At 54.0% G+C, this 13,746-nt stretch overlaps 2 protein-coding genes across 8 annotated transcripts in view; one reads left to right on the plus strand and one right to left on the minus strand.

Annotated features, from left to right (window-relative positions):
- The first annotated feature begins 321 nt into the window (after positions 1-321).
- Positions 322-11,744, plus strand: IRF5 (interferon regulatory factor 5). Of its 3 annotated transcripts, none has more exons than XM_049641819.1 (9): positions 322-649; positions 4,696-4,901; positions 7,162-7,351; positions 7,769-7,833; positions 8,336-8,369; positions 8,537-8,806; positions 9,072-9,464; positions 9,550-9,668; positions 9,941-11,744. In XM_049641819.1, the coding sequence occupies exons 2-9, from the start codon at positions 4,707-4,709 to the stop codon at positions 10,187-10,189; spliced, it is 1,515 nt and encodes a 504-aa protein (XP_049497776.1). In that variant the 5' UTR covers positions 322-649; positions 4,696-4,706; the 3' UTR covers positions 10,190-11,744. The 3 variants fall into 3 exon arrangements, with proteins under 3 accessions (XP_049497776.1, XP_049497777.1, XP_049497778.1); XM_049641820.1 differs by lacking the exon at positions 322-649 and adding an exon at positions 1,898-3,387; XM_049641821.1 differs by lacking the exons at positions 322-649; positions 4,696-4,901; positions 7,769-7,833 and having other exon boundaries at positions 7,166-7,351.
- An 876-nt stretch (positions 11,745-12,620) lies between these two features.
- The window catches only part of TNPO3 (transportin 3), a 77,516-nt gene continuing 76,390 nt past the window's right edge, over positions 12,621-13,746 (minus strand). For all 5 annotated transcript variants that reach the window (XM_049641813.1, XM_049641815.1, XM_049641816.1 and 2 more), the window contains one exon: positions 12,621-12,854. The gene's annotated coding sequence lies outside the window, so the exon portion shown is untranslated. The remainder of the gene's footprint in view (positions 12,855-13,746) is intronic.

The following is a 13,746-nucleotide window of genomic DNA, read 5'->3' on the forward strand; positions in this document are numbered from 1 at the left end:
GGTTGAGACTCAGAAAAAGGGACAGAATGGCTTGAGGATCCTTGTCTGCCAGCACGTCGAGGAGGGGGGTGTCCGGATCCAGGTGCCAGCAGCTTGGCCCTGGAGCGACCCTCCAAGGAGCGCGGGCGGGCAGGGAGAGGACCGAGAAGCTACCTATCGGTCGGCCCTACCGCGCCCTCGTTCGTACTTTGTTGACGGCCTGTGTCTGACCCGAACTTGAACTCCCGGAGGGCGCGGGCTGGGGAAGTTCCCGGGCCCCGCCGAGCACTTTGGCTTCGTGGGGAGGGGGTCTGGGGCTGTCAAATGACTATTTTGCGGTTCCAGATTGCCGAAGGAGCCCAGTAGTCGGTCCAGGCCACCGCTCGGCCTGCCGTTTCCCCCAGAGGCCTTGGGCAGCCCTGGGGGGCCCGGCCTGGCCCGCTCTGCAGCCCTCAGTCGCCGGGTCAGAGCCGGGGGCGCCCAGGGTGGTCCGGAGGGGCAGGGCGGGGCGCCGCCGGCGCGCAGAGGCTCGGCGGCCGCGATCCAGGGGCGGGGGCGGGTGATGCGGAAGTGCCAGGCGAGCGGGAGGCGCAGCTCCGGGAGAGCGCAGCTCGGCCCCGCCGCCCGGCCCGTGCTCCCGGGCGCAGCCACGCGGGTGCATCGGAGACAGGTAGGTCTCGGCCGCCCGCGCTCCTCTCCGCGCCCTGCGGGCACCGGCCGGCGGCGGGCGGGGAACGGAGGTACGGCGGGCGCGCGGGAGGGGTCCGCGTCCGGCTCCTCCGGGCGCTCTAGCTCCCGCGGTGGCGGGGGGCAGAGGGAGCGCCCACGGCAGGGCGTGCCCCTCCGGTCTGGCGGCCTCCAAGGTGCTTCCTACGTCCGGATCAGCCTGGGGTGCCTCACACCCGCAGCCTTCGTCCCTCAGGCACCCGGGGAGCCCGGGGACCGGCGGAGGGGTCACCGCTGCCAGGAGCCCCAGGTCTACTCTGCTGTCCCTCCGTCTCGCCGCCGCAAGGATGGGGAGCGCCCGGGCGCCCGACAGCGGTCTAGCTTGGGTCGTAGAGGGGTGAGCCCCTATTCCCCGCTTTTGCACGCTTCGCATCTCTTCCCCGGGCACCTGCCAATGACAGGAATTCGGGCAGAGTGTGCGGGAAGATGGTGTCGGGTGGAGGCGCCGTCTTTTGACTAGTGGCCGAGAACAAGAGGCACTGACCCTCGTAGCAGAGAAGAATCACGGGGCGCACTTCTTGGACTAGTTTCCTTACATACTTCCCTCGAACTTAAAACGAGTCTAAAAGTAGAGGGAAAGTGAGATGACTGTGGCCGACGCGGGTAGAAGGTGCCCGCCACCGCGCGCAGTACTCTCTGGGCAGTCTCTGAGCAGGGGCAGGGGATGGGCGGCCGGCACGGAAGGGTGGGGGAAGAGACAGGGGGCGCCATCAGCCCGCGGAGCGTTCCAAGAGGCAGAAGCTGAGCCCGCGCCCCGGGGGTGGATCCGCGGGATTGGCCGGGGCTCCCCGCGCGCCCCAAACGGGGATAAGTGACCAGGACCTGCCAGGACGCAGGCGGGGCCGATGGAGGAGAATAGAGGGGCAGCAAGGCCACAAGCATCGTCCCGCCCTCCCTGGAACTAGCCGGTGGGGGCGCTAAGGCTCCGTCAAGTGCAGGGAGGCACTGGGAAACCACCCTTTTTTGCCTAAAGGCCTTACTTTGGGGTTTCCCCCTGCGCCCTGGCCTTCCCCTGAAGGAAGCCTAGAGAGGCATCTGGGCCTCAGCTTGTCTCGGGATGTGGTCAACTCACCTGGAGGCGGTGGGATTTAGGGTCACGCCAGGCGCAGGGAACCCTTTGCCTTAGCCCTGAACTTAGTGTGGGATTTACCGGGAGGCTGTGTGAATCAGACAGGTAGCAAGGGGCTTGCTGCTCCTCCCACTACCGGGCTGCAGAGCTCCTCCCCTAGGGGGTCCCTGGTTTCCGCAGGGTTCCGGGCTCCTCAGGTGGTTGGCTCTGGGGATTCCAGGGCCTTGGTGTGAATTGTGGGGCTTTCCTACCCCAGCAGAGGTTCCTGGGCTGCCCTTCTCGATGCTTCACTGTTACAGAATTCACCCATAAGGGCTTTCTCAGGTCCTCAGCAGCCCACACCTTTTCCTTATTTCCGTGGAAACTGATGCAGGTTCTTCTGGCTTTCCCCACTCTCCGGGGCTCAAATCCTAGGTGTGGGGGCCGCAGAAATGTCACCCCAAGTCTCCAGAAGGCACACGTGTTCAGCTGTCAATGAGTCAGGGCAGACCCCCTGGTCAAGCCCGCCCTCTACTGAAGAATCAAGTCCTCCCACCGGCAGAGCACAGTGTGGATGGACTTTCTGAGAGCTGTGCTATAGCTCCTGAGGTGCCCGGGAAGTCTGGGCCACTATTTCTACCTGGAGGGAAAGTGGGACGGGGCCCAAACGCATTGAAATTCAGAACTCTTGGCATTAGGATAGTCTGAATCAGATCTAAGCCCACCTCTAGGCAGGAGAAAGCCTCGTTGGGAAACACACTGAGCCTGGGCCTGGTGCACCTGAGGCAGAAGATCTTTCTTTGGCCTGCCTGCCGGATACCCTCCCTTGGCCCTGGCTGCTTGTTATGGGAGCCTTTTCTCCATACTCCCCTCCTTAGAATACCCGAAGCGATTGTGCATTACTGCCGTGAATAATTTCAACATCTTTCTACTGAACAGCACTGCTGGGCCAGGCTAGGCGGCCGGGGAGGGAGTCACCCTAACTTCCTCCTTGCCCTGGGCAGAGAGAGGAGTAGGCCTGTCTGGTGTCCCAGCTCCATCACCCCTGGCGCAGCTGCGGGCCTGACCGTGTCGGGGGCTGGTCGTCAGGGAAGCTTGCCTTCCCCTCTGGGTCACCAGAGCTTTCCTCTGTCCACTTCACATAGCCAGAATGGCAGCTCTTGGTGGCTATCACCGGTCATTCTAGGACCACGGCCTCTCGTCTGAGGATGCGGGTGGGAGCTACAAATACAAATGTGGGTGGGGATGGGTGAGGCCATCCCCAAAGCTGTGAACCACACCAAATGTACAGTGACCGTCAGCGGGGGACTGGGGAATGGGCTACGGGGTGAGGGATTGAGAATTTGGTCTTGGGGACCCAAACGTGAATTTTTCCATGTAGCTTTCCCCCAGTTCACAGTGAGTCAGATTTCCGAGTTGTCTGTTCTGGCCACTTTCATTTCCCCTGGGGCTGGGTGGAGGCTGGTGTAGAAAGGGGAACTGAACACTCAATCTTTTAAGGCCTGGGGGCAGGGCTGGGGGCTCTCCTAAACTCCCTGTCCTAGCCCAGAGCTGGGCACTGCCCTGAGGAGAGGCCCGCAGATGGAGACGTCTTAGCAGCGTGGAGGTGGCACTTAGCAACCACAGCCAAAAAGGTACTGGGCAGGGAAACCGAGGCCAGGGCTCCCAGCAGGCCTGGAATGATAGGGTCCAGGCCTGAGAGATCATCTTGGTCAATCTGCCACCTAAGGCAGGCCACCTGGAAGCCCACCTGGGCGTAGGTACCCCCCAGAAACCAGTGGCTCCCAGGCCGAGCCTATTGATTGCATAGCTTTAGCTGTTAACATTTTTTTCAACCTGGGTCTAGTCTGCCTCAGTGGAGGCTGTCCAGGTATTGACTCAAACCCTAGTCCTTTTGTCACATGGTGGTGCCACAAAGGATAGCTCTTGTCCCTACCCACTAATCCAGACGCCCTAGTTCCTTCAGCCATTCCTTCCCTGACAGGCCTGCCCCCCCTTGGACCCTCGCCTGTGTCACAGCCCCAGTGGCCTTCCTCTTATGTCTGGTCTTAACCCCCCTCAGAGGAGAGAGCAGGGCTGGTCGGGGAGAAGTAGCTGGAGGACAGAAGTTTCCAACATCTGAGGTATATCAGTTGGCTGGTATTTCTCAAGTCCCACTTAAGGCTGCTGCCCTGGTGAGGCAGGAGGTAGACTGAGTGGGCTGATGGGATTTCTCTCAAGATGTCCAGGTGTGGGGAAGCTTCATCCTTGGAGGGAAACTGAGGAAGAAAGGAAGCTCTGAAGAGTGGGTGTGAAAACCCTTCCTCCATTCACATGCTGGGACTTGGTCTTTGGCCAAGTTTCCTAGAAGGGGGCATAGTGAGGGAGTTCTCCGGATAAGGACAGGGAGGGCAGAAGGGGTGGGGAGAGGAGGGGAGCAGGGTGGGGCAGGAAGAAAGCTAAGCAAGGAAGTGGCATCGGCTGCAGATGGCCTTCGGTTTGACCCCACACCGAGCTCTGGAGCGCCTGTTGCACCGGTTTGCCCCATCTGAAGCAAGGGGACTGGCTTTTTGTCCCCGTGTATCAGTCACTCACCGGCTGTGGGCTGCCTAGCCGTGGAGTGAGGCAGCAATGGGCCGCCCTGTGCCTTTTGGGCCGCTGCAGCCTCACGGCAGCTGGGGAATTGATGCCCCACCTGGTAAAGCATGCCTGGCCGGGGCACGCATGCATCCCCTCTATCTGAACCCCACCCCCTCTCCCACCTCCCAAACACAAAGCAGATGCAGTGACCCTGTGACCAGAAAGCTGACAGCTGGAAAAGAGAATTGGCCGTGAGCATCTGGGCAGACCAGAGAGGAAGAGGAAGCCAGCAAATCCCTGGCTTGGCCCCCTGCACATCTTCCTGCTGCAGGGAGCGGCCAGCTGCAGAGCTTCTGATGTCCCCCTCTGGCTTTCTCCTGCAGATCCCTTTGCCATGAACCAGCCGGCCCCCAGGCCTCCCCCTCCACCCCGCCGTGTGCGACTCAAGCCCTGGCTGGTGGCCCAGGTGAACAGCTGCCAGTACCCAGGGCTTCAGTGGGTCAATGGGGAGAGGAAATTCTTCTACATCCCCTGGCGCCATGCCACACGGCACGGCCCCAGCCAGGACGGAGATAATACCATCTTCAAGGTAAGCCCAGGATGGGGGTACTCCTGGACTTCTGATGCACCCCCTCCCTAGAAGAGGACCTCCCCATACATCTTTTTTTTTTTTTTTTTTTTTTTAATTTTTATTTTTGGGACAGAGAGAGACAGAGCATGAACGGGGGAGGGGCAGAGAGAGAGGGAGACACAGAATCGGAAACAGGCTCCAGGCTCCGAGCCATCAGCCCAGAGCCCGACGCGGGGCTCGAACTCACGGACCGCGAGATCGTGACCTGGCTGAAGTCGGACGCCCAACCGACTGCGCCACCCAGGCGCCCCGCCATACATCTTAAACTGACCGCTGTCCCAGCTGCCTTGCTGCAGGCGACCCCAGGCTTGGACTAAGGGGATGCAGGCATAACCACCGTGTGCCTTTTTTTTTTCTAACGGAGCCAAGAGGTGCCCCTAAAGTGTGCTTTAAAAAAAATTTTTTTTTATGTTTATTTGTTTATGAGAGAGAGAGTGTGTGTGTGTGTGAGAGCAAGGGAGGAAGAGAGAGAGAGAGGGAGACAGAGTATCTGAAGCGGGTTCTATGCTGACAGCAGAGAGCCCGATACCGGGCTCAAACCCATGAACTGTGCAATCGTGACCTGAGCCTAAGTCGGATGCTTAACTGACTGAGCCACCCAGGCACCCCTGCAGTGTGCCTTTTTTTAACCTTGTGCCCAGAGCAAGGTGGGGACTGAAAGGCCCCCAGGAGACCTTCCTGTAACTCCTCCTCCTCCTCCTCCTCCCTTTTCTTGTCACTTTCTCATCACACGAGTATGTGTGCAGTGTGCGTGTTTGGAGTGCACATAACAACTATGGATATTTTTTGCTTGTATGTTCAGTTTTCTGCATGTGTGTCTATAAAATTCAAAAATGGAATCAACCTGGAATATCCTGCACTTTTCACCATCCAATATCGGAACCAGCTTTCCTCTGCCCTAAATGCCACGTCACTTTCCGTGACCAGTGCGGGGCTTAGCAGTTTAGATATCCAAACCCAGTTTTTGGACACTTCACATTGCTTAGTGCTTAGTGTTTCAGTGTCGAAGACCCGTTGCCACGGATACCCTCTAAACTCTTACCCTTTGTACATCTTAAATGATTTTCTTTGGGATTAGTTCCTAGAGTTCAACATTGCTGCGTCGAAGAGAATCCTTATTTTTAAACATTTGGATAGGGTCTCCTTAGTCTTTGCAGGTTGATATTTACCCTTTGAAGGTTCTTTTCAAATCCGTTTCTTATTTTTGACGAGGTAACACAATTCAAAATTTAAAAAGTGTAAAATGGTTTGCAGCAAAGTCTCCCTCCCACCCCTGTCTTCAGCCACCCCTTCCCTCCCTGGAGGCAGTTAGTATTGTCAGTGTCTTGTTTATCCTTCCTGAGAGATTTTTGTGCATGTGTGCAGATATGTACCTATCTTTTCTCCTGCTTTTCACAAAATCATAGGTGTATACATACCCTCCGGTACCTCGTATTTCTTGAAGATTATGACGTTAGGATATCAAAAGCCCCCCCCCCTTTTTTTTCTTGCTGCCCACTATTCCGTTCTAAGGATTGGCCATAATTTAACTAGTTCCCATTGAGGGACACTTATTTGGGGTCTTCCGCTTTTACAAAGAGTGCTGCAATGAATAAACCTTGTTTATGTGCAGAATTTTGTGTGGATGCTTCTGTACCCCTAGGATAAATTCCTGGAAGTCGAATTGCTACGTTAAAGGGAAGAAACCTTTGTAATCCTGGTATTAACCAACTGACCCTCAAAAATAATACCAACGGCTAAAGTGTATGGAGCCCATCCAAAGTGCAGGCACAGTTCTGAGTGCTTTATGGGCCTTGGAGTCTCTGCTACCACCCTGTGAGGTGGGCACTCTGATGAGGACATCACAGCAAAAAGAGGCAAAGTGACATGCCCCTGGCACAAAGCTGGTGGGTGGCAGTTTCCAGATTCAAACCCGGTCCCACTCCAGATCCTATGTTCTCATCCACCATTCTCCTTAGAGATTTTACCTTATTTACCCTTGCAGGAGCAGTGGGTAAGATGCCTTTCAAAGCACTTAGGTTTCCTTTAGTTTCTTGGAGCCCTAAGGGCTGGGAAGGCCTAGAGTCGTATCCCTACCTTGCAGAGGGACACTCAGGTCAGGCTGTGTGTCCCTGAAGGTCTCACTGGCTCAGCAGTGACTCCCAGAGGCCAGGAGGAGCTGGGGCTTTGGTGAGGGTCGAGGTTCTCTGTGGTTGCCTTATCTTTTCTTCCTGCCCAGGCCTGGGCCAAGGAGACAGGAAAGTACACCGAAGGGGTGGATGAGGCAGACCCGGCCAAGTGGAAGGCCAACCTGCGCTGTGCCCTTAACAAGAGCCGTGACTTCCGCCTCATCTATGATGGACCCCGGGACATGCCACCTCAGCCCTACAAGATCTACGAGGTCTGCTCTAATGGCCACGCTCCTGCAGGTATCACCCCTGACCCCATGGGCCACCTAAGGAAACTGTGCGGGAAGGCCCAGGGCCCTGGGCCTGCGAGGTCATTACACCCCGGGCTTCCAGGAGTGGCCTGCGACAGACCATTTGTGAGGCCCGGGATGGCTTGGCACAGACCAGGCTTTGTGTCTATCTTGCTCACCTTGCCCTTGTTCTTGGCTCCAGTGAGTGTAGGTCTAGTGGCCTAAGGAGCTTAGTGCCATGGGGTCGGAGAGGTCCTTAGTGATTCCTGGTGGCTGTATGGCCTTCCACCTTCCTGTTTGGGCAGCTCTCGGCAGGGAAGAAGCCACAGCAGGAGCTGCCCCATGGAGCCCTGATGGCCTTCTCCCATCTCCTCCTCCTCCTCCACTGACTGCGTTTCTGTTTTCGTTTTCTCTCCCTGCTCTGCAGAGTCACAGCCCAGTGAGGATTACGCTTTTGGTGCAGGAGAGGAGGAGGAGGAGGAAGAGGAAGAGGTGAGCTCCGGGCCACTCTTGGCAGTGTCTGCCTGCACTGCCATGCTGGGCCTTGTTACGGCCTTTCTGCTGTCCTGCTCTGCTTTAGGATTAAGCGGCCCCTTTCCTCCAGGGCCCTACTGCCCTTTCTGTAGCTCTTCTCTGGAGCTTCTTCTTGGGAGTTCTGATAGGAACACAGTCAGCACCCTGAATCTCCTTAGGGCTTTGTTGGTACAAAACATGACCAGATGTCATCTGACACACCCTCAGGAGTTGGGGCTGAGTAGGTATTACTACCTGTAGAAGGCAGATGAGGAAACAGAGGCCCTGAGAGCTCACTGACCTGCCTGGGAGGGCAGAGCTGGGACTGGAGGCAGGGTCTGGCCTTGCTAAGCTGAACACTGGGGAATTGCCTTTTGTGGTGCTCATGTGTTATTTCTTTAGCATCAGATCAATTCATTAACCTGGCCTCCCTTCTCTCTCTCTGGCCTCTTCCCTTCTCCTTTGCCTGTCTTCTCTTCAGCTCCAGAGGATGTTACCAAGCCTGAGCCTCACAGGTGGGGCTGGGAGGTGGTGTGGTTGGGGGCCTAGAGTAAGGAGAAGCTGCAGGTACCACAGGCACCTGGGAGGGGGCTGAAGGGAGGCCCAGGGCCAAGAGTAGGTGGGCCTAGGGGGCAGTTACCAGAAGTGGCATTAAAGCTCTGTTTGCCCCCAACCTCTGTAGAAGCAGTGCAACCTGGCCCCCCCATGGCACCCTATTCCTTACCCAAAGAGGATGTCAAGTGGCCACCCACTCTCCAGCCACCTGTGGTGCTGGGCCCTCCTGCACCAGACCCCAGCCTCCTGGGCCCCACCCCTGGCAACCCTGCTGGCTTTGGGGAGCTTCTCCCTGCGGTCCTGCCGAGCCTGCAGCCTGGGTCCCTGGCTGCCAGCCTGCCCCCCACAGGCGAACAACTCCTGCCCGACCTGCTGATCAGCCCCCACATGCTGCCTTGTAAGGACCCACAGGAGAGCTGGGGGTGGGGGGGTGGGGGGTGGTTGCTGTGTCCAAAAACAGTGCTGGGGCGGGGGTTGGTTTGCAAGAAGGGTGGAGGATGAAGAGCAAAGATGCTCAAGCCAGTCCCTCCTTGGGTGGGGGGAGATCTAAGTGGGAGAGCTGACGAGATGGCCTGGCTGCTGGGCAGAGAGCAAGTCAGTGGGCTGCAGAATGAGGCGGCACAGGGCTCACAGACTGGGTGGGCCTGCCCTCTGCCCCACAGTGACTGACCTGGAGATCAAGTTCCAGTACCGGGGGCGGCCACCCCGTGCCCTCACCATCAGCAACCCACAGGGCTGCCGGCTCTTCTACAGCCAGCTGGAGGCCACCCAAGAGCAGGTAGAGCTCTTTGGCCCCGTGAGCCTGGAGCAAGTGCGCTTCCCCAGCCCTGAGGACATCCCCAGCGACAAGCAACGCTTCTACACAAACCAGTTGCTGGATGTCCTGGACCGCGGGCTTATACTCCAGCTGCAAGGCCAAGATCTGTATGCCATCCGCCTGTGCCAGTGCAAGGTGTTCTGGAGCGGGCCCTGTGCCTCAGCCCACGGCTCACAGCCCAACCCCATCCAGCGGGAGGTCAAAACCAAGCTCTTCAGCCTGGAGCATTTTCTCAATGGTGAGGGACCCACATTATGTTCCTCCTGGCTTCCTGTCGCCCGGGAGCATGGTTCTAGCCTCTAAGGGTCTTGATCTTGCTGCAGAGCTCATCCTGTTCCAGAAGGGCCAGACCAACACCCCGCCACCATTTGAGATCTTCTTCTGCTTTGGGGAGGAGTGGCCTGACCTCAAACCCCGAGAGAAGAAGCTCATCACTGTACAGGTATACCACCATCTCCTCTCTCAAGCCCCCACTCTGCTTTGGCTTGAATATTGGGAAATCCTGGGGCTCAGCTCTTGCCCCAGGGTGGAGGCTCAGGGCTCTCTGAGCAGTGTGAACTTGGCGGCCAAAGATAATCAAGGCCCAGGGCTGTCCACACGTAACTAGCCTTTGTATGAAGGAGAAATTGGTAGCCCTTCTTCCTGATGGATGCCTCAGGCACAACTAGATTTGACAGTCCCGCCAAGGTTCTCCTGTCCCTCTTTGCCTCCCAGGTGGTGCCTGTAGCAGCTCGGCTGTTGCTGGAGATGTTCTCAGGGGAGCTTTCTTGGTCAGCTGATAGTATCCGGCTACAGATCTCAAACCCAGACCTCAAAGACCACATGGTGGAACAGTTCAAGGAGCTCCATCACATCTGGCAGTCCCAGCAGCGGTTGCAGCCTGTGGCCCAGGCCCCTCCTGTGGCAGGTCTTGGTGCTGGCCAGGGGGCCTGGCCCATGCACCCAGTCGGCATGCAACAATGAGACTGCGGATAGTGACTGGCATGGGCTTCCCAGGTGTCTGTGTGGATTCATGTGGAGGTGCAATGGCCCCAGTTGGCACCTGACTGGCTTGCAGGTCCTCTTTCTGGGTCTTCTGGAAGTGGATTTGTGCTAAGGAGAGGGAAGAGAGCTCTGTGTTCCAGGCTCTCCTCGCAGCATCTGAGGGAAGCTAGAAGCCACTTTTGCTTTCAGGGCTCAGTCTTCCTGGATGTGCCTCGCCTCTGCTCACTCTGGAGGAACTCCGCCATCAGCCCCGGTGAGCAGAGAACTCCCCCAGTCCTAGGGGCCTAGCTGAGAGGGATCTGTCCCAGAGTGGCCCACCCTTGTGGTTGCCCCCCAATTCCTCAGGCAAAAACAGTCAAGTGCTGTGGGCCATGCTCTCTCAACAGGGCATGGGCCTGATCTGATTTGGGGGTTCCCTAGTTTGAGCCTCACACCCTCATATCTGAGACAGATATGCACATAGGTATTATACCAGATGCTTAAGGCTGGCAGCTACCTCCTTGAAAGAACATGGAATAGAAGTGGAATTTTATGTATTTTTCAGTTAATAAATATTGAAAAGATCCAGTCGCTTCCATGCTGTTCTACCAGACCCGATTTCTGATATCAGCTGGCTCTATTTCCCCTAGCACCTGCCCTCCATCTCTGGGGCCATGACACAGGGCGGGTCTGCCTTCTAGGCTGATGAGTCAGTAGGGCGCCAGGAGCACTGAACTGGCTGGCTTTGCTTTCCAGGAGGAAGCTAGCTGAAGTAAGGGTGTGGATTTTTAAATGTATGCAGCCTAAGATCCTGTCCAAGTCAAACTCTGAGTACAACCGATGTTATGCAGGAAGGTTTGTTTCGTTGGTTTCAATATTAGATAGAGCTCTGCAGTCAAGCTTATTAGCTTAAAACCCAATTACTTTAACATACTGAATGATCCTATTGATATAAAACTAAAGAAAATGCAAACTAATCTACAGTGACAGAAAGCAGATCAGTGCCTACTTGAGCATGGGGTGGATGGTAAGAGGCATGAGGAAACTTTTGGGAGTAAAGGTATGTTCACTATCTTGTGTTAATGGTTTCATGGGTGTATCCTATGTCAAAGCTTATCAGCTGTATAACCTCAATATGTGCAGCTTATTCTATGTCAAGCATACTGCAATACAGGTTTCTTTTTTTCAAAGACCAAATATTGTACTCGGTAGGTTAGGAATTAATCCATCTACTTGGGTGGCCACAGGAGAAAGAATATACGTACCACAAATGTAGCATGAGCTTTAGGGTGAACTAGAAGAATAAAAGATGCAGAATGAGCCACTCCCCTGAAATATGAAGGGTCCGTGGCACCAAGAGCAGGGGCCTGCTGTTTAAACTCCATAGGCAGCCGTCTACCAGGTAGTGGCTAAGACTGCTCACTCGTGTCGTCTAGCTGTGTCATTTCAGAGCTCTGAGGCAGTAAAAGGAAGGAAAAACAAACACTGATTAAATTTTAAAAATTTATTTCTTTTCTTTTTTTTTTTTTTTTGTTTGTTTTGTTGCTGTTGATTTGTTCTTGAGATGGCTGTAACACCAGACAGAACAGTGCCCTCAAATCTAACACCTGTGCAGGGCTACAACTCCTTTAAAACATTAAGATCAGCTTTGGGCTTCCCTCTCCCGCCTCACCCCCCAACAAAGTCAAATAATTTCCACATTTTTTAGTAAAATACAGTTAGCCCTGTAAACACTTTCCCTCATATTCCCACCCACCCTCCTTTTTCCCTCTCTCCTGTCTGTGGGTGAAAAATTAAAAAAAAAAAAAAAAATTCTTAAAAAAACCTAAAACTCAGAATATACATTTATATCCCACTCACCCTAATTTTGGCTGATGACAACCCACTGTGGATTGGAAGTGGATTTAGAGATTGGATAGAGTCAGGGTTGGGATATACATGAATTTTGGCCCTCACAGGTCCTGGTATCACTGATGTGACCATGATATAAAACAAACAGGCTCCTCGTCTGAGCAACTCTAGAGGTGGGAAGAAACGCTGGGAGAGTGCGATAAATTTCTACTCGTTTTTGTTAAAAGAGGAGGGGGAAAGGGCAAGAAGGGAGGGTGGGAGAGAAAGAGAGGAAAAAAACAATAGAAAACCGTAAGAGAGGATCCTGACCCTTTTCTTCCAATTGCAGCGATTTCATCTGAATTCCCATTTTCCCTAAGTAAATGGTTTCTGCTTCATAAAAATTTGTACTTTTATTTTATTGTATGTGCACATGCATGTTAGCATGTGTGTGTAGGTACGTGTGTGCATGTGTGCATGTCACTGCTGCCAAGTGAACGTTTCAGTTCTGGTTTCAGTTTAGTTTTCCTTTTTTTTGTTTCCTTTTTTATTTCTTTAAAATTACTTTTCCTTTTGAAACAAGTTCACCAGGAAACCAGCTCCCCTCCCACCACACCGGACAGGCCACAGCCATCTTTTTTTTAAACCGCGCTGATTTTCCCTCACACCCCCAAACAGGAACTCCTCAGGATGGCCTCTGAAGGCTGGAGTCTCTCCCTGTCTGGCGGGACGCCCTGGTGGCGGTGAAGGCCCCTCTGCCACAATGGAGGTTTCTGATTGTGGGACACAGTCTGGTTTTTGTTTTCTTCCTGTCTTCTAATTAAAAAAGACATTCCTGACAAAAGAGAGGAAACAGTCAATAATTGTGGTCCAGGACATAGTAAGCTTCTTACAAAGTCAAGGCAGACGTTTCTCTACTTGCTCAGGTACCTCATTCTACCCTCTGCAACAAGGACTCAGTTTAAAAAAAAAAAAAAAAAAAGAAGAAGTTGGATGTTTTACTTGTGATTTCAAGACAGCTTCTGCTTTAACGATACAGTCTGCAGCCCTTTTCTGATTCTGAGTGTGCTGTGGAAACTAGGGAATGTATGTTGGGGGTAGAGCGAACCAACAGGTCCAGGCTGCCCACCCCAAACCAACCACAAAATATCGATTTCAGTCTGTTTATATACTGGGGTTTCATGCAAGAGTTTAGCCTGAAGGAAGACTCTGCCTGCTCACAAAATTTTAAAAACCACTGATTTAGTCTGTATGAAAAGGTACTATGTAAAAGTATGAAGTACCATGGTTAAAAGTGAGGACTCTGGCACCACAATGTCCACACCTGAATCGTAGCTCTATAAATTACCGACTGTGACAATCACGCAAATCGTTTAACATTTGGAACCTCTATTCCCCTGTAAAATGGGAATAAAAACGGTCACTAACTCACAGAACCGCCTGAGGATTATCTTATAAAGCACTGGAAACAGTATCTGACCCACAGTAAAGGCACCATAAACGTTAGCTATCAACATTCATAGCTGTCCACTGAGAAGCCTGAGTGTATCAATGTTAGCTATTCCTGACACTGCAAAACTTGAAGATCCCAAATGATATCACTACTTATTAAAGAACCAAAGTTTAGAAATAATTTCTGGTGTGGTTAGGCACTGCTGAAGAGTCCCTTGATCTACTGGTGCATTTAATAACAGAAACCGCCAGGGAGGTGCTGCACATTCATTGAG

The sequence above is a fragment of the Panthera uncia genome, chromosome A2, assembly GCF_023721935.1.
Source record: "Panthera uncia isolate 11264 chromosome A2, Puncia_PCG_1.0, whole genome shotgun sequence".
Taxonomy (NCBI): domain Eukaryota; kingdom Metazoa; phylum Chordata; class Mammalia; order Carnivora; family Felidae; genus Panthera; species Panthera uncia.

Coding starts and splice junctions, on each gene's coding strand:
- IRF5 (XM_049641819.1), top strand. CDS start 4,707: ATGAACCAGCCGGCCCCCAGGCCTCCCCCTCCACCCCGCCGTGTGCGA. Junction 4,902..7,161: donor GAGATAATACCATCTTCAAG/GTAAGCCCAGGA, acceptor CTTCCTGCCCAG/GCCTGGGCCAAGGAGACAGG. Junction 9,465..9,549: donor CCTGGAGCATTTTCTCAATG/GTGAGGGACCCA, acceptor ATCTTGCTGCAG/AGCTCATCCTGTTCCAGAAG.